Here is an 18870-nt window from a genome sequence, read left to right as displayed (position 1 = left end):
TATATTTGAACACTTTAAATTTACCTCAGGAGTGTGTCCTCTCTACAGAGAAGCTAACTGAAGCTACCACAGGCTCTCTTACACGTTTGGGAGGGGAGGTTGGGTGAGGGGCTGTTCAGCTGCAACATGTACCTGTCACTGAATTCTACACACTGAACCTTTAAATGTCATTTTTGCTTTTCAGCAAGATCTCAGCCTGTGACTGAAGTCTGTAAGTACACTCAAATTATTATTAATATTTTCACATTTCTTTTTTTTCACAGTAACTGATCTCTTTTAATTAACCTTCCTTCTTTTATTTTTGTTTTATAAATCTCTGACTGGTAATAAAGAGCACACAGGTAAAGTCACTACACAGCTGAAGGTGTGTGTTGAGTTTAGCTCTCGGCATTTAGGCTGCAAATAGATCCCCTTCGGTAGAGACAAGCTGTGCCAGCGTTCTTTGTTCTGTGTTCTTTGGGACCGGCCTTATGTGATCGGTCTACCTGTTACCTGATATTGTGCGAACACTTAGTTGACGTGTAAATGGAGTTTTCTCTCCACAGCAACAAAGCCGGGTGCAGTCAGGTACAAGTGCAGCCTTTCCAAGTCGTGTCCAGCCGAACACTTTGCCTTCAAGATGACGAGCGGAGCGGCCAGCGTGGTCGGGCCCAGAATGTGCCTGGAGGACAAAATGTGAGTGAAGTGGGATTTAAAACCTGCAGAAACATAAAGACCTTTAATTGTTACACGGTTTAGACATGTGGGGATACAGGAATTGGGCAAGCCAGTGTTACCAGACAAACATGTTTGTACTGTCTGCTGAGGTGTGGGGATAGTTAGCTGAAGACTGCCTGGTGCTTAGTTTAACTTGGAAGCCTCAGAATCTGAACTCACAAACAGCTTAGCTTATTTTAAGTGCATGGATTCCATATTCATTATCAGAGAGAGAATAGTATCTTTCAGCAGAAAGATTCATGATACTGAAGCTGCTCAAACACAAAGAGATGGAAAAGTACTAATTGATAATGATCAGACTTCAATAGGTTTATTTCAATAATTTACCAATAATGAATCAAGTAAAAATTTAAAAAATGAACTGTCCACAGCTGAAAATTGAAGATTTACATCTTTCTCCTTTTATAAAAAAGACATCTGGGTTGTGAACTGTTTTTAAACAAAAGAACAGTTTAATCATAAACTACCCTCTGCCGGAAGCACCACACCAAAAAAGAATAAAGTGATAACCACAATAGCTGCTCTCATAGCTGAGGGTTTATGACACGTTTCAACATTTCTCACTTATCGTATTGAAAGACATCCTGTAATGTTTGATAAAGGTGATGAGATAAAGAAGTCTGTCACCACTGTAATACTTAACCTCGAGTCTCAGTGTCAGTAAACATTTGTCACACTCGTTTTATACTGCTGTCACTAAGCTGTAAAATATTATATATGTGTGAAAATGAAGGTAGTTTTTATATTACAACTGTGTTTCACTATGTTATAATTCATTTTCTTTTTAGTTTTTGTTGAATAAAGTTTTGCATAACGCGACTCTAAAACGTCCTCTTCTCTGGTCCTTGACTGGAAGTCTCTGGTCTTACTGTCCCTCTGCTCCTTGTTGCAGACTGATGAGCGGCGTGAAGAACAATGTGGGGAGAGGACTCAACATCGCCCTGGTTAATGGTAACCTTATCCGTTTCACACCCTCAAAGTCAGTAAGCTTTGCAAATATAGCAGTGACTGGCAGTGATGTTTTACTGCCGTCACAGCAGAGGCGCTGCGTACTGTACACTGAGCAGAGAGGGGGTCGTTTACTGAATAGCAGTGAGTCACTGCCAAGAATGTTGACCCAATGTGTATGGGGATGTTCATCATTAGCTTTTGAAGCTACAGCGATGAAGATGTCCACTTGGAAAGGCATGAGATGAACACGTGATTCCAAAGCAGAATTTATACGTCATGTCCTGGTAACTGCTCGCTCTACCATGACGTCAACAGTTCCCGAAAGTTCCGGACATTTTCCTGTTGTTGTGAATTTGTCTTCAGATATTCTCTGGAGTTCACGTCTGCTGCATGGGATTTAAATTCAAATGGAGTGTTCTTCCTTCACAGGGAAAACGGGGGAGGGAATCAAGACAGCAAATTTTGATATGTGGGCAGGAGGTGAGTATAATTCAGAGGTCAAATTTTTTTGTCATTTAAAAACATGGTGTGTTAACTGTGTGTAACCTTGTGTAGATGTGGCTCCCTTAATTAAATTCCTGAATGAAATTGAAGACGGGACAATCGTGATGATGGCGTCATTTGATGACACCTCAACCAAGTACGTTTCACGTGATCAATTTCAAATTGTCTTCGTCATCTCTTCATATTGATCGTGCGGCTGTGAAATAATTGTCTTCTTTGTTGTGTAGACTTAATGTTGAAGCCAGGAAACTAGTTGCTGATCTGGGCAGCTCGGACATTGATAACGTGGGCTTCCGCGATAACTGGATCTTTGTAGGAGGGAAAGGCATCAAAACCAAGAGTCCGTTTGAGCAGGTAACACCACCCAGGAAACTAGAATGATATTCAGCAGAGCGCATACTTCCTCCAAGAAGCAACACCTCTCTTAGATTTAATCAAACTGGACCAAAGTCCACACACTCAGATACCACTCCCCTAAATATCCCTGATAGTGTTTTATTGAGATCCATGACTCTCCACCTTAATGGAATCCACTCATATCACACACTTTCTTACATTTCAAGAAAATCGGTTCTGTAGTTTTTGCGTAATCCTCCATACAAACAGACGCTCAGGACGTGTGAAGGGAACAAGTCGTCCGGCCTCACATGAGTTGAAATTCTTACCTCAATCGACCTCAAACCATATAAAGTATTTTTATCTGCTCTAGTTAGATCTGCGTTGTGCATATGGTAATTTAAAGAGCGTTTAACTTATATCTTTATAACCTTGAGTGCAACACATCAAACTTTGTCATGGTTTCAGGGGCAATATGTACACTGGACTTTGTGCCAGTCTTAAGAATAAACATTAACATTTCCTCGGGTGTGTTTTTGTTGAAACAATATGAACTCAAGCCTGGGCAAGCAACAGGAACATAAATCGTTCTTTAAATTCACTGTTCCCCTCTGTTATCAGTATTTATTTTTTATCACCTCACACACACACAAACACACACACACGTTTATTGATTAATAACTTTTGGTTGCTTAATACATTTAACTAATTATAAACTAGATCACTCAGTAAGCACATACCTCTGTCAAGGCCTAACAATCCCCTTATGAAGCCACATTTAAAGAACTGGATTTATTCTGAAAAACCAAGGAAAATGTTGAAACCGCTCGATCTCGCAATGTTTAATAAAGACACGCGATCATAACCTCTTTGGCAGAAGTAATAAATAAAGATTGATGACGTGACAGCTCCGGAAAATGAAGCCAAATCATCTCGATTGCCCCCTGGTGGCGGGCTGAAGTTTAGGCCATAAACCCTGCCTCCTCCATGTCAATGGACGGGACATGTACCACACTAAAAAGTCAAAGTACACAAACAATACGTGTTTTCTTAAAGATGGTTTAGTAGTCGTTGTTATCGCACTGATGTTTGTCCAAGCAGAGACTGACTCATGATTCCACAATCAAAGTTTCACATGACGTCCTGCACCTGTATTTAGTGTCGGGAGGAACTGGAGACATGTTGTACATCTTTTTTTTATAGTCTATTATCAGAACAATACAGAAACCTCTTGTTTGTAAGAACCCCCATTCACCTGTCCGTTTCACAAGAACGTCACACCCTGCCCAGGGGTTTGTGTGACCAGGACATCCGATCCGTTGGATTATAAAGACAATGCAGGTGATCTGGTGTCCAACAAAAACAACAGTGTGAGTGTGTGTTGTGTTTCCCTCCTCAGCATATAAAGAACAATGCAAACACCAACAAATTTGAGGGCTGGCCTGAGGTGCTGGAGATGGAAGGATGCATACCACAGAGAGCAGACTGATGGACCCCCGCATTTCACGTTGCCCTCTGTCCTGCACACCTCCAGACATTCCTGTCCTCGCCAGACTGTTTTTAGCTGCTTACACGTCTCGGGGCTGAGAGCTCGTTTTAACACCCCTCGCCCATGAAAAGTTTTATTCAGATTTCGCCTCGCAGTTTAACATCCCTCCATAGTCCTGACCTCTGACCTTCTTGCACTTCTCCTCGTGCTAGGAAACCATTACTTAAACTCCCGTGGGGGGGCGCTGTAATTTAAACTATATTAGGTAGAGAGCACTGATTAGACAGACCTTTTGAATTTTTGTATTCAATCAGACTTTGTATTTATAACGTCCACAGACTGAGCATCATAGCATGTTGCGTAATTGCACTGCTGTTAATCGTGATGGATGTGATAGCCCATTATCGTTATACATGTGTATTTTGTGGGGGAGCGGGGGAATGGGTGGTGGGGCGTCCTCTCGTTATGATATTATAACCAAATGCACCAAATTCACTGTGAAATTTGTAAATATTTCTTTAGAGGAGGGTCCAGGTTTGACAGATCCTCATTTAATGAACATTGTAATAATAATATAATTTCTTAAAATAAATGATATTGTTATTAATATGTGTGTTTGTTATTAGTGTTAACAAAGATTCTTTTTACTTATTTCTAAGCATTTGAGCTGATATATAGGTTTTTGCGGAGACCTCAAAACAATGAAAACTCAACTGAGATTGTCTTTATCTAAAATATATACTTTCTGTGCTATACAAGTTAAATTTAAAAAACGAGCTGGAAAATAATAACTGATGTCTTTAAATTGAGAGGCAGGGGGCGCCATTGCCTCATTTATTCCAGACTGTGTGGCCTGAGGTTTGTGATCTCAGTCTATGTTGTGTATGTTGTGTTGTGCCTCAGTTATATCGAACATTTAATATAAACCAGGCGTGTGTTTCCTTATCATCAATGTGTTTTTAATTATTATGAAAATATCAGCAGAATAAAACATCAACCCATGAATGAAAGAATCAGCACAAGTGTTTAGACATGTTGAACAAAAGGAATCAGGTTCAAATGAAGCGAACAGTTAATGTCAGACTGTTTAATTTATATGTCGGACATGAGAATAATGATCAGGGACACATGCTGAGAACATCATGACAGATAGTGTTTGTGTTTGAAATGTCCTCGTTGTGTAGGGGGCGCTCTCGAGGGAGTCCAGATTCAATGATCGTCTATGGAGATTTCAATCATGGTGAACTATCTTGTTATGAGGATTTCGGAGCATCACCCAATTTAAGGGGATTCTCACGTGGCTGTGGGTTGGCGTAGTCGTTGGGGCGTCCTCTCAGCTCGGGGGCCTCAGGCTGTTCCTGCGAGAAAAATGAAGGACCATTAGTATTTTTTTCATTTCAGTCCTGATATATAATCAATACTATGTTTATTAATGAGGACGACCCCGCTGTTGTCCTCCAGGGGGATTTCAAACCTTGCATTATGTTATGGGAAAGTCAAAATATATCGATACCTTAGTCTCAAGACTACAGTAATCCAACATGTCTGATGTGTACTTTCATCTGTGGATCTCTACTCCCTTAAAAATAAAATAAACACACAGTCTCACAGGGAACTGTTGGTAGCACGTGACCCCTCATGCTTTGTCCCTCTGGCCTTTAGAGTTCCCCTCACCGCAGAGCTCTTCCTTATTCTCTGCAAAAACTAAAAAAAGAAACGCTGCGGTGCTCCCCCTCAGATCTCATCTGATCTCCACATGTGATGTCCCTCTGACCGTCCCCTTGTGTTTACGTAAGTGAGGGCATGTGTTCGGCAGCTGCTGCAGCGTCCTGTCCGTGTGCAGTGAGAGGATGTATATGTGCTTGTGCGTGCGTTGATGTCGGTCGACGTTCGTGTAGGCAGAGTCCTCTCTGTGCGTTGAAAAAGACGGGGTGTAGGAGTGAACCATCTCCAGCTCGTCTTATATAAGACACGCTATATGATGCATTATGTATCAGCGCAGAATATTTCCCATCACTTAACCCTCTGATGATGAGACATCTTGTGGGAGCCCGCGGCCTCGGGACTGCGAGGGTAACTCGCTCTCACGAAACAGAAGAGGAGGGTGATGTTTTTGTTGTGGATAAAAAGAGCTTTTTTTTTTTCGTTCTTTCTTTCCCTTCTGCCTGCTTCTCAAAATAAATCTGTCCTCTAAACAAAGCTGCTCTCCTCTCAAAGAGGCTGAGCAGCTCAGCTCTCCTGTTCCCAGTTGCCTGAACTCTGACCTTTCACCCGCCTTGACCAAGTTGCTTCTGTTTGCTGCAAAACAAGCAGCAGCTTAGCTCCCTGCGTTTGTGCCGTAAACCTTGCTAAAGAAAGTTTAAACATAAAGGGATGATGTCACTATGCCCATTTATCTTGACCCAACTGGACCCGTGTGACACGCAAAGAAACTATAATATATTGTTATCACGCAGTCTGAAATTACTGTCGTCTCTTCCAGGAGTTTGTATTTTCAACATTATCCCTTTAAAGGCCTTCATGCCCCCCCCCCAGGCCTTAAGATAAAGTATGAAGCTCCTGGATTAGGGCGGAGCCTCTACTGTTATTTGTATGGTCTTATTTTATCTGGATTTGCAGACCACTCCCCCAGTCTTATCTGATACTGGACCCCAAACACGGCCCAGCCCTTTTGTTTACGTCCAGCTCCGCACACCAAGCCTCCAACTCAATTTTCTTTTCCTACACAACAGTTTCTTTCAGGTTCCTCAACCCCCACACTTTACCCCCTCACTCCCCCATGTCAATTTAAGCAGTGACCTCGGTGCCCTTGCTTTTTGCTCCACCTCCACAGACACACACAGCTGTGTTTATACTCTGCGGGCCTGTGGGAACTTCCTGCTGACCTCAGCAGAGACAGACAAACGCAGCGCCTGCCGCAGACGCTCGGCCGGATCGATTGCTGATGACGATCGATACGTAAACGAACACAAACAATGGTCAGATGCACACAGACCCTCAGACAGATCTCAACGATCTGCGCAAAGGATCAGGGGTTGTTTACACTGGTGCATATATATGTTCCCCTCAAATCTCCATCCACACAACCTTCGTTTTACAAAATATCTCTATCCAGACCAGAACACAAAAATAACAACAAACACTTGTTCATTCATACGCAAGTACGTGGACATTAAGTGCACATCAGTGATCCGTCAAACACCAGAGCAGAACATTGTGGTCTAAATAATGTTGGGCGAGGCAGAGGCCATGTGATTGTCGGTAATGTGCTGCAGTGACGCTAAATTTAACTGCAAACTTGTAATTAGACCGAGCGGTGCTCACCGAACATAAAGAAATAATTATATAGCCGCCATTGTTGTTGTTGTTGTTGTTATTGTTGTTGTTGTTTCTGGGGCGTGTTCATTACACAAAGCAATAGTCGGCATGTGAGAAGTAAACTGTGACGTCATTGTTTCCCAAACGCTGAAATATTCACATGAGGAGTTTCTAAAACTGTATTTTAGTGACTTAAAACATGTTCGCGTGAGGACCAGAAAAAGTCTGGTTTGCAAAATATCTGCTTTCGTGTGGACAGGGCGTTGGACTCAAACCTGTCTGAGTCGTTGTTGTCGTGACAGTGGATGCGTTGTTTTGACTCACAGGTTTGTCACCAGGACTTCTTTTTCACTGTAAACCTGAAAAAGTTTTAACACGAATAAAACGCTCAGCTCTTAGACAGCACTAACCTTTTCCCCCCTCGCTAATGGATAACACGGCACAATTACACACACGTCCCTCTGGTTTCGTCGCTAAGACAAAGGTCTCACTCACAGTTGTCACTCGGACTTTTTGTCGCTTGGTGACGGGAAGTCGAGGTGGGTCCGATCGTTGCAGCTGGAAAACAGACACATCCCACTTTATACACACGCCCAACTGGACTGTGGAAAAACAATGAACCGGTTTGACTTCCCCAGTGTCTTTGTTTTTTCTTTAGACTGAGTTGTATCAACAGTTGTATCACTTCCTCAAACTGGTGTATTTTTCAACACTAGTTTATGGAATTGCATATTTTTTTCATGTTGTGTCGAAGCCGCAGCCAAATATGTGAATACTATCTGTCTAAGCAGCTGTGTGTTATTTATGTGAGTGCACAAGCTCAGAGGACGCACGATATTTGTCATTATAATGGGAAGAGACAGAGTTTTCTGCTCAGTTTTGTAGCAGTGCTCAGGAAAAAGTACAAAAGTACTGTGGAGGCACAGGAAGCGGAGGAAACTTTTTATGACGTGCAATTTCAATCCACTCAACAGGATTAAATAATAGATTCAAAAACCTACAGACATCCAGGTTTTAATTAGTTGATGCTCTGAAAATGGGTTGAAACGATTGGTCGAGGGTTTGTATCGATGGGACCTAGATACCGATCATTACCGCACCGAGTTTTGCTCACCCGTAACCAGGGTACAATTCCGTGTTGTTGATAGTGTCGGGTAGTGTGACCCCTTTTTCTCTCACAGAATTTCCAACTTGAGTTCATGCAGACGTTACATCACATTAAAGTCGCCCGCTAGAACATTGAATCCTCTTCATTCATTATAAAACAGTCTAGACAGCACTCTCTCCTCTACTTTCCTCCATTTGAGCTCCATCACTCCTGAAGCCGGGATTCCTCCCCACGCTGATGCACGGTGCCTTACTGCAGCAGCGCGCATTGGCGCTCAGGTTACTACCTCGTTTGCATCACAGGTGTTAAGTGGCTGAAGTCGTCATGCGCATTCCTTTTGACCTGCTTGTTCTGGAGGCTATAAAGCAGGTGGGACGTTCACTCTGTGAAACCTGCTGAGGGAGCTGGAGGACGCTCGACCACATTCGAGGCGATAGATGCAGCACGTGAGAAAGTTTTCTCTCCCAACAAAATCAATGCCTTTGACAAGAGTTATTGCACCGTTATATATATTTATTTATGTGGCATACCAAGTGTCACCATGATTACATGCTTACTCGTGGAGCCATATCTAGATGGTGCAGAGAGAGTAGTGAGGGCAGAGAGTTACGCTCTATTTTTCTGGTAAGCCTGTGCAGCTTGTCCCATAAATACAGCCACCTCATAAATTCCACTGCATCACTTTGCATCCTGCATGCCCTTCGCTCCACAACACATATGGAAGTACTCCATAAAATCCCAAATTATTAACAACACTGCTCTAAGTTGTTTGAATGTTAGTATCACAGCGCTCTCTTTAGTGTCTTTAGAGCTGAGAAATTGATCTTGTGCTCAGTGGCAGGGCTGACTGTTGCTGTTTTAGGGAACAAGCGATAAGATTTTTATTACTGCATGACCCAGTGCTACGTAAAATAAAGAATTTGCAGCCTATGCTAGATTCTTGTAGGCTTTTGCAATACATATTCTTACATGGAACAGTGGTCCCCTCGTAGCAAGAAGGTTCCTGGTTTGCCTTGGTTCTCTCTGTGTGGGTTTTCTCCAGGTTGAAATATCCTCTCCTGTGTTCTCTTACTGGAGCACGTTGAGCTGGACATTGTTGAACTTTACACCATTTGTCTGCACAACCAGCCTTGAATGTAAACTCAGAAACACGGCCGTGTCGGCTGTGAAAACAATGTCTGGAGGGGAGCTTTCAGACGAGGGGGGCGGCCTGACACCGTGTCTCAGATCTGCAGCGGGTTGAGGCTCAGCAGCGACGTGTTAGATGATGTCCAGTAGACCAGAGACAGGTACTGTGCATGCACACAGTTAGCGGCACTAATACAAAGCATGTGGAAATTGATTTCCACACAGTGTTCTTTTAAACCCTGGAAATAGAAGTGTAACAAATGGCATTTAGTAACCGTCTTTATCAGTTCAGCATCTGAGGTCGTCCTGAAAACTACTTAGAATCCACACAATGTGCGTTTAACTCCATGAGAAGCTCCGTAATTCCCAAGAATGAGGAATAGGGGAATCAGGGAATCAGAGCGTTGAGTCAAGGGAGCGTGATTGAAGCTGGTCAGTATGCCGTGAGGATTTCCTCTACTTGGTATCACTGCCTGTCTTCTCGGAACGACAGAGGTTGTTATTGTCTCCTAAACCTTTATTATGTTTCCTAAGGGTGGAGGTACAAGATCAAATTCTCATATGAGATGCTGAAAGTGACAGGATGTGGCTATTTGAGAAGACGCTCTGATACTCCCCCTGAATACGCACGTGTTGAAAGATATACTGTAATACTGTGATGTGCTTCACTGTGGTGTATTATGTGTGTTGTATTATATACGGTCTGTTTAATGTGGCGTTACCTCCGCGATGCTTTTACTTTGTGAAAAACAGCGTTAGATGGATTCTACAGAGGGACCATGCCGACGGGAAAGGCCTCTGAGGTAATTGCAGCCTGAAAAAACAGAGGTCCACTAATGGTCGTCTTGTTGCTTTACCATTTGGTGTGTGTACTTTTGAGAACCCGCAAAGCCGACTGTATACATCGTAGGTGAGGGTATTTCACAGTCCCCCCCCCCCCCGCTGCACAAACGCAGGACTGTCTGCTCTGTTTTTTCACTGCCATGAAAAGGACGCAGGTGTCTCACAGGTTCAACCTGCACCTACACCGTGTGGCATGCCCGAGCACACACACACACACACTTACATATATAAACACACACACACCCTATGAGAGTTGTGTTGATCACATTCCCCAGGTGATTCTTTGGAAACAGCTCAAACCCTGAGGGCACTTGAGCGTCAACAGAGTCTCACACACCCCCAGTCTGCAGTTGTTGTTATTGAAGGATCAAGGCTACATCCACACGATTACGTTTTCATTTGCAAACACATCAACTCTGCTGCGGATACTCCGACCGTCCACGCCACTCCTGAGTTTAGAGCTGCTCAAAGGGAGAAGTTTGGAAACACAGCTCACAGTTTTTAACCTCAAAACTCTGAGGCTCTGTTTGGAAAACAGTGACATAGACACTTGGAGCTGCTTGGATGTTTTTTCGGTCGTGACATAACCTTTCCTATCACATCACTCACTCCTGGAATGAAAACAACCGGCTCCCAGAGTAAAACACAACATAGATTAGCAGTTACAAGCGATGGTTACCCTGCTGTCTTTACTGTTGTACAATCGTTCACATGTGTACGTAACAGAAGCAACGGTGATGCATCTTAAAACTAAAACTTGTAACGTGGATGTACCTACATTGTGCGTACAGAGATGCTTACATGAGTATCTCTGTGTGTGTGTTTCAGCTGAACACTCACTGAAAACACACACACAGTAAGAAATACTGCAGCCGACTTCCCTCTGAGTCATTCACTTGTCAGATGTTGATGCTCCGCAGTGACTCGGAGAGTGAAGGTCACTGAACCCTTGGAGGGTGTTGCAATCTCGCTCCGCAGGTGACCAATGAGAATCCAGAAATACCTGGCGATGGGAGAGCTCCGGCTGCTCTGGCAAAACAACATCTGTGTGTGTGTGTGTGTGGGTGTGGGTGTGTGAGAGAGAGAGAATAGAGCCGGAGGGGTGTGGTGGTTAACAGGATTGATAGAGGTGATTGAGGAAAAACACGCCGTGAAGGTGATTGGACAGATGGTCGAGGGAGTGTCTCGTCAGACCAGTTCCAGATATTTTGAGCTCTTGCATGAGCCATGTACGATTCTGTCTGTGTGTTTATGTTCTCGGCCTGTATGTGTGAGTCTATGTTTGGGTTTCATTGTCTGCTTGATTGCCTGCGTATATCCACCACCGCAGCGACATGTGTGTTTCATTTCAGCCCCCCCCCCCCAACTCTTAGATCGTTTTTCATAACATCTCTGATCTCTGCCCCTCGCGGCAAATGGCGTCCCGCGTTATACGAGCCGTGTGGAAACGCAACACCATTTGGCCCAAAGCTGTCCAAATATGGCCCGCAGCCCATTTGGTCACGCCCGCCCACGGCTCAAGGCCGGCACGAGGAACCGTTCGTCATGTTTCCTAATTCAATCAACAGCATTTTCATTACCGGAGAACAACAGAGACAGACAACTGCGGATCTCGTTTTTTCCTCAGCTTCGTCTTTTCAAAACGTTTGAGCGGTTTTCAAACGGTGTAAAAAAAATTTATCATCTTGTGCAAAATGCTAATAACAACCAAGGACAAAACCTCCTCTGTCTCTGTCGGCTGTAGGCACAGGGTGGGGGGGTGTTTAGTGAGTAACAGAATCAACTCATTTAGTCTCTATTTGCCCTCATCATGTGACCTCAATATCAGTTTTGTTTGCCATTGTTTGAAAACTCTCGCTGCCATTTCTCCTGATCTCTCTCTCCTCCAGTAATCTGCGTCAGTTTGGTGATAATTAGAGCTTTACTGGAAGAGATGTGGCCGCGAGCGCCTCAGGAAAAACAAGGAGACTTCCAGTATTCCTCTCTCCTGCGAGGGGGGAGGTTCACTGCTGCTTTCCTCTCTCTCATTCATGTGTTGAGCTGTTTTCAGACTTGAAATCAAGAGTTTCCATTTCATGTGTGAGGAACGCAGAAGGAGATGGAGTCAGACGTGTTCACATGTTGACGTCTTCATCAGCGTCTTCTACGTGTACGGTTCCTCTTTCTCATCCTGAGATGTTAACGTTAGTCAGGTGTTCTTCAATGTTGCAGCCTCGATGTTGTAAAGCGGACTGATGTCAGACTGTGTCGCTAAAAAAACATCAACCGCACTTTCTTCTTCAAGCAAGAGTAGAAGTAAAGAGAAATAGTTAAATAATAACAAATAATTAAATACGTCTTCTGCACGCCTGCCGGATTTTTTTCATGCTGTATCCTCAAATCTTGAATGCTGGCAGGAAAAGTTCCAGAAAGTGTCAGGAGCAACTGATTCCAACATTTGACTTCTCACATCCAGTGTCTGACGGCAGCATTGGTTTAACTTCCTGTCAAATAGTGGGCAGCAAGGGTACAGATTCTTTGATCCCCTTTCTTCTGTCTTACTCCAACAGCCTACTTGAAGGCCCACTTAAGTGCTGGGAAGGAAACAGTGGTTATAGTTTGATACTGAGCAGACGTGTGTGTGTCTGTGTGTGTCTGTGTGTGCCTGTGCGGCTCTCAATGGTCTGATCCTGTTACACTAATGGCTGCAGCCTTGCCATCCCTTTAATGGCACACAGAGTTCACCAGGGAGGGATGGATGACACAGGGAAGATGGAGACACTCACGCGCACATTTGCACACTAGCATGTCACATGCACGCACGCAGAGTTTGCACCCCAGCACAAAGGAACATATCTCCATTACAGAGGATGTTTAATCATAGAGTCAACATGACTTTCACCTAACAAGCTCTGGCAGTTTAAAATCCCATACAGCCCAACCTCCTCCTCATATCTGCCTCTCGTCTTACATGAGCACTCTATCATTGTGGATTTATGCACAAAATATCTCCACTGACACAGAACATATGCTAATTGTTCATTTCTATATGAATATTCTCTTATTTCTCTTTCAAAATAGTTTGAAACATATGATCGCTGATTATAATTCTTCTAAAACTTCAGTCGTGAAAGCACTATGCAAATGATTAGGTTCTCTTTCTTCTTAGGAATGTTTTCCTGATGTTTTTGTGCTGTGTTTGTTTGCAGTGTGCACATTTCCCCCCTATAGTCCTATTTATAACTTTGTAGCTGCCTCGCCTCAGAGGAAGAGACGTACATTGTTGTTGCTTGTTTGCAGAAAATGCTCACGTATACAGTATCTTCTGTCAAGCAGGAGCCATCGTAGCCTTGAGGTGAAAGAAGCAGGATTGTGGTCGGAGGAAATAACTCACTGGTGTCTCAGAGCTGACAAAATGTGGAAGTGGGAAATTCTACTAAAATGTCAAAATTCGCTTGAATTATGAAGCTCTTTTTCCACTGGTCAAAAACCCACTTACACAACATGCAATAGCTTCTCTCCTCTACTGGCAAACTAGAAACATGACGCCCGGTTGATCACGCGCAAATTGCATATTTCCTCTGCTACTTCTTTATTTTGTCAGTCCAGCTGCTTATGTCTGCATCTCCTTCTTCTAAGGTTATGATGAATCCTTTTGGTGGTAATCCATCCAGTAGTATTTGCAAAAACTTGTACAGCAAACAAACGCAGATGAAAATATATGTACCGCTAGGTGTGGCTGCTGATTGTAAGTGTTTGATGGTAAACTTTGACAGAACTCCTCCCCTGGAGACAGAGACATGGTTGATTTCTGTTTTGCAAATGTTGACATAGTTAACAGTTTTAATGCAGAGCCTGCAGAGAGAGTAAAAGCTCCACTGTGGCCATAAAACTCAGATTGAAGCAGGGCCTTCGAGCACTTTGGATAATAACCGTCGGTGTTTGGTTGTGGTTTTGTGTGTTTCTGTCTGTGCACGCAGGAGCCGTTTCTCCACATAGGTAAAGCAGAAGCACAGTAATGCACCTTCATACCGCGGGAGCGTGGAAGCAGCTCCAGCCTCGTTATCGTGTCCAGCGTTCGGCCCCCTGAGGAGTGGAGTTTATCAGGTGTCAGCGAGCCAGAACCGCGTGGTTGCAGGTCGTTTAAAAAGCCCAGGCTCGGCTTCCTCAGCAGGAGCTCATTGTTACTGCGCTCAGATCCTGGCTCGCAGCATCACAGCAGACTTCACAAGAACACAACAGATAAAAACAGAACGCGATACACCAGTAATTTGTTTTTCCAGTTATGTTGTGAGAACATTGTGGAACAAAATGCTTCATTGTTGCTGCTGCGTATCAGGACATTTCGGTGAAAAAAAACAGTTGGATTGTGGGAACACTTTTGTTTTAATTTAATTTTGATATTGTATCTCTGGAAAGCAATCTCATGACCCCCATGCCGTCTCGTCGCTGTAACTGTTTACACTTTCCTTGACATAATTTCAGTAAACGGCAGAACCTGTATCTGTGTACTGTAAATAAACCCACATCTGTGAGATGAAGATTTCGTAGAAAAGACGAAACACCGGGAGTCATCAGTCACAACACGCTGATCTAATAAAACAGTCAATTATTTGTCACACGTAAGAATGCGACCGACTGAAGACCACGATGACTGTAAGCAGGTGAAGCATGCATGGAAAAATCACGGCGGTGGAGCAGCTGCGGCGCTCGCGTCAGCCTTTGACCCCGACTGAGTGCTTTTTCTAATTTTGTTCTCTTGACGCTCTGACCACAAAAGGCCTTGTTTGTTTATCAGCTCTTTGCAACCAATCTTTCCAGTTCCGGACAGATACGCTCGTACTATCAGGGCCCTTAGGGTCACAGAGGACTTTTAAAACACAGACACTCTGACAGTCACTCAGTCAACACGCACAAACTCACACCACCTTATTTGACCCCCCACCTCCTCCGAATTGATGACTGAGGATCTGCGTCAGGTTGTGGAATCCCGGGACTGCTAATCGTCTGCGTGTTGATCCCTTTGGCACTTTCCAAAACACTACACGCTTCTTTTCCTAACAAACCATTCATAATTCATTTATATGTCCTTTTAAAAGCTGAATCATTACCCCTCATAAAAACCTGCCATCTCACCAGGTAATTTAGTTTGTCACGTCATATCTACTTTTTTTTTTTTAGCTTTCACCCCCACACACACTTTCCGCTTCATACATAACCGGCTGGGTCGGTCTGCAGCGATGATGAAGGTAGAGCAAACAATAATTTGCTCAGGGAAAATTGACCGTTCTGCTGGATTCTACTACAATGATTGTGCTACATGAAGTGTGGGAGAGGAAACAAACTGAGGTGATGTGAGCGTAGATATGAGCGTTCACACCTCACTGCGCATAGATTGACGAGGGAGACAATCTAACGTATGCCGTGCACTGACAGCGGCTGTTAGCGCTGCTTTGTGTGTATGTCACTTGATATAAGGTTTGAACCATATGGAGCGGGACAATGAAATGTGTTTTTAAAAGAAAGAAGTGGCCTTTTTCCTGTTATATCAAACCAGCGTGTGGGAGGACGACGTCGAGCTTGAAATAATAGCTTTTGGTTGTTGTTTATACTGTGCACTTTATCTCCCTCCACTCTCCCACATTCCCTTCCAGCCCCCCCGTTCCCTATTTGCTGTCTGTAATGAAATTGCTCTCATACCGTTTGATTCATCAACTCCAGAGACACTAAGAGGAATGGTAATGAGGTAAATGCTGATGTCTGCCTGGCCTTTCTGTTGTCTATCCCAACGCCCCCCCATCATCCATCTTCCTCTCTGCCCGCCTTCTATAACACACACCATTCTCTACCTCTTCCTTTCTCTTTCTCTATTCAACCTTTAACGGATAATACTGATATTGCTTAGGTTTGCTGCTTTTCACTTGATTCAATGTGCAGCAACTGTACCATCACTTGTGGGGCCCCCCCAAAAATTGAAATTTATAATTCGATTTAGCTGCTATTGTACTTTGAAAAAGCTAGCTGGTACCGAGCTAGTTAGCTGGACAAGCGAATGTTTATCTTTTTTAAATAAGAGCAGAAACCTTTCAGATTTAGTCGAGTGATCTTTAAATCAGATTTTCTAGAACTAGTGTTAAAAGTCGATATATGACACTGACGACACAACAAGCGAGGCGCAGCTGCATGTAGCTACAGCTGTAGTGGGTTTTTTATAAGAGGCAGCGAGCGTGGCATTAGTTTTTGTGAAACAAAAACAGGCCTCATGTTTCCCTTGGCGACCAAGGAGAAAGAGAACAACGGCTACTGGCCGCAAAAACCCGACCAGCGCTCTCAGTCTGAGTCACAGCTTCATAGAAATTTGCAACCAGTGCTCGGCCAAAACAGGAAGAGGCTTCTAGGAAAACGTTTGGCTCAGGGGTTTATTAATGTCGTCATTCAGTGCACAATATTGTTGAGAGTTTTATATTCCCAGAGTTACCAGAAAGACAAACAGCTGCTCATCACTCAGTTTTTTCCACGATCAAATCACACAAAGTATCACGACAGTTGACACGTTGAGCTTTAATCACCACCGGCCTCTGTCCTTGTCCTGTGGTTTCACCGCGGAGCTACTTCAGAATTATTCTCGTCATTAGTGAGTCCTCCTCAAACTGTTCTACAATATGCTGTCGCAGTTTTATTGTTTGTGTGTCGGATGTTGTGTGCAGAGCTTTTTATGAACATTCCACGCTGCTGAGTGAAGTTAGAATACTTTGTGTTCATCCTACCTGGTTTATCTGCAATGAAGATTTTATAGTTAATGTTTTTTCAAGAAATGAAACAAAATAATTGACCTAATTGCTTTTAATTTTTCCTACTTTGCGTGTTGTTTATTTCAGAGATCTGTTAAGCAATGGACACAATCTTCAGATCGACAGGTTCACAACTTTCAGAATAAAAGCTCTGTAATTCTGCTCAGTGCCAACAAAGTAAATGTGCCTGTACTTTGAAAACAAAACACCAAACAGGAAATTATTCTGACGTTGAGGGACAGATGGACAGACGAATAAGTTGGTAGATACGATGTTTAATCAAACACTTGAATATCAACATTAAAACAACAACCTTTACAGATGCAGAGACAAAAGAGATATCCAGTATTTTGTATGCAAAACATTTCTCAAAGGATATTACCCATCCCCCTGGAAAGGTCTCCACATGTAGCAGTGAATTGTATCTTTAGGGGACAAATGCAAATATAATCCATACGGCATTGTGTGGCCAAGAAAGACAACACACCCAATCATAGACAATACCCCCGACCCACACATTGTACTCAGAGGATCACATTTTCTACGCTTTCACACCCAGAGACATTAAGCCACCAAGCATTCTGTATTCTAATGTATGTAAAACCTTTTTCGCTTCGTACGCACAACGTCCTTGCAGCAAGGTGAAGATGTGGAAATTGTGTGACAGTGTGTCTGTATGAAATCAGGTTATTATTGAGAGAGCGGAGAGGAGGAGGGGGGTTCAGACGTGGAGCTGATTGTTAAGTGTGAGGAAAGAGGAGCGGAGATTGATCACAAATGTAATTTTCGACATGCGTGGCACAAGCAGAGAGCTGATCTGAATATCTCACATCAGGTTACCTTGACCCACCGGCTTTCATTACTCAATTTGCATGTGTGATTTCAGTCCGTGGGCTTTGTGTGTCTTCTACAGCTTTGTCTCGGTGTGTACGATCAATTTCCTGTTTCAACATGGCATCGTTAGGGCATGAAAACATGTTACAAAGCTCGAGTGCTCTCACTGTTTCCTCATCTCGGATAACCTCATTAAATGGTTAAAAAAAAAAGGGGGGAAATAACACAAAACTAATATAAATCAAGCAACGCAAAGAAAGAAGAACAGAACAGGACTAAAATACACCCATTCAAATAAAGGGGGCGGCTTTTACACAATTTACAAAATGGGAATATTGACTTTTGCAATATGAAAACAGAAAAATTGACATCCTGTTATGTTCCTTTCCTTAAATTGTTTTCAAAAATGAAACCAATATTCATGGAACTGTCTTTGAAAATAAGTGGTCTTTCAGCCTGAGATTCAAAAGAGGAAATGCTTGTCAATGTTTCCTAATCTCTCCCTGCAGCATAACCTCATTTGAATCTTCTGTACACACGACCCTGTGTTTTAGGTCAGAGTGATAAAGGGACCAATTTACAAAGATCTGTGAATATGATGGACTGCGAGTCAAAGTTCGAGAACCCCTTCTTACTTATGAGAGCTATAAGAGGATGGTTGCAAGCTCGTACTAAAGTTTTCACTTTTTCCATTTGTAAGCATTAAAAAAAACGGACTTGGCCTCGTTGTTTTTATCTCTTTCTTGAAAAAAAAAAAACACTTCTCTTTCTGGTGGCAGTGTAGTGACAGAGCCAGTTTCCTCTTTCGGGAAAGTGTGGGGATTTTTGTCTCACCGCTCCAGCTACGGTTTGTCGAGTAAAAACATTTACAG

At 43.2% G+C, this 18870-nt stretch overlaps 1 protein-coding gene and 1 long non-coding RNA gene across 6 annotated transcripts in view; one reads left to right on the top strand and one right to left on the bottom strand.

Moving 5' to 3' along the window:
• Positions 1-18870, top strand: part of fam3c (FAM3 metabolism regulating signaling molecule C) — a 37679-nt gene that overhangs the window by 2477 nt on the left and 16332 nt on the right. For 4 of the 5 annotated variants that reach the window (XM_069519494.1, XM_020092500.2, XM_069519492.1 and 1 more), the window contains 7 exons: positions 185-211; positions 546-675; positions 1610-1668; positions 2098-2148; positions 2224-2308; positions 2400-2526; positions 3908-4604. In XM_069519494.1, the coding sequence (XP_069375595.1) occupies positions 185-211; positions 546-675; positions 1610-1668; positions 2098-2148; positions 2224-2308; positions 2400-2526; positions 3908-3997 (569 nt within the window). In that variant the 3' untranslated portion in view covers positions 3998-4604. Of the gene's footprint in view, positions 1-184; positions 212-545; positions 676-1609; positions 1669-2097; positions 2149-2223; positions 2309-2399; positions 2527-3907; positions 4605-18870 lie in introns of those variants that run through there. The other variant, XM_069519493.1, reaches the window with a different exon arrangement.
• Positions 5070-5641, bottom strand: LOC138406742 (uncharacterized). Its single transcript, XR_011240098.1, has 2 exons — positions 5511-5641; positions 5070-5355 (listed from the first exon to the last, which is right to left on the bottom strand). It is a non-coding gene; the product is annotated as an uncharacterized lncRNA (long non-coding RNA).

Source organism: Paralichthys olivaceus, chromosome 23 (assembly GCF_024713975.1).
Source record: "Paralichthys olivaceus isolate ysfri-2021 chromosome 23, ASM2471397v2, whole genome shotgun sequence".
NCBI lineage: Eukaryota > Metazoa > Chordata > Actinopteri > Pleuronectiformes > Paralichthyidae > Paralichthys > Paralichthys olivaceus.
The sequence above is the reverse complement of the archived record's forward strand: the minus strand, read 5'-3'. Positions and strand labels throughout refer to the sequence as shown.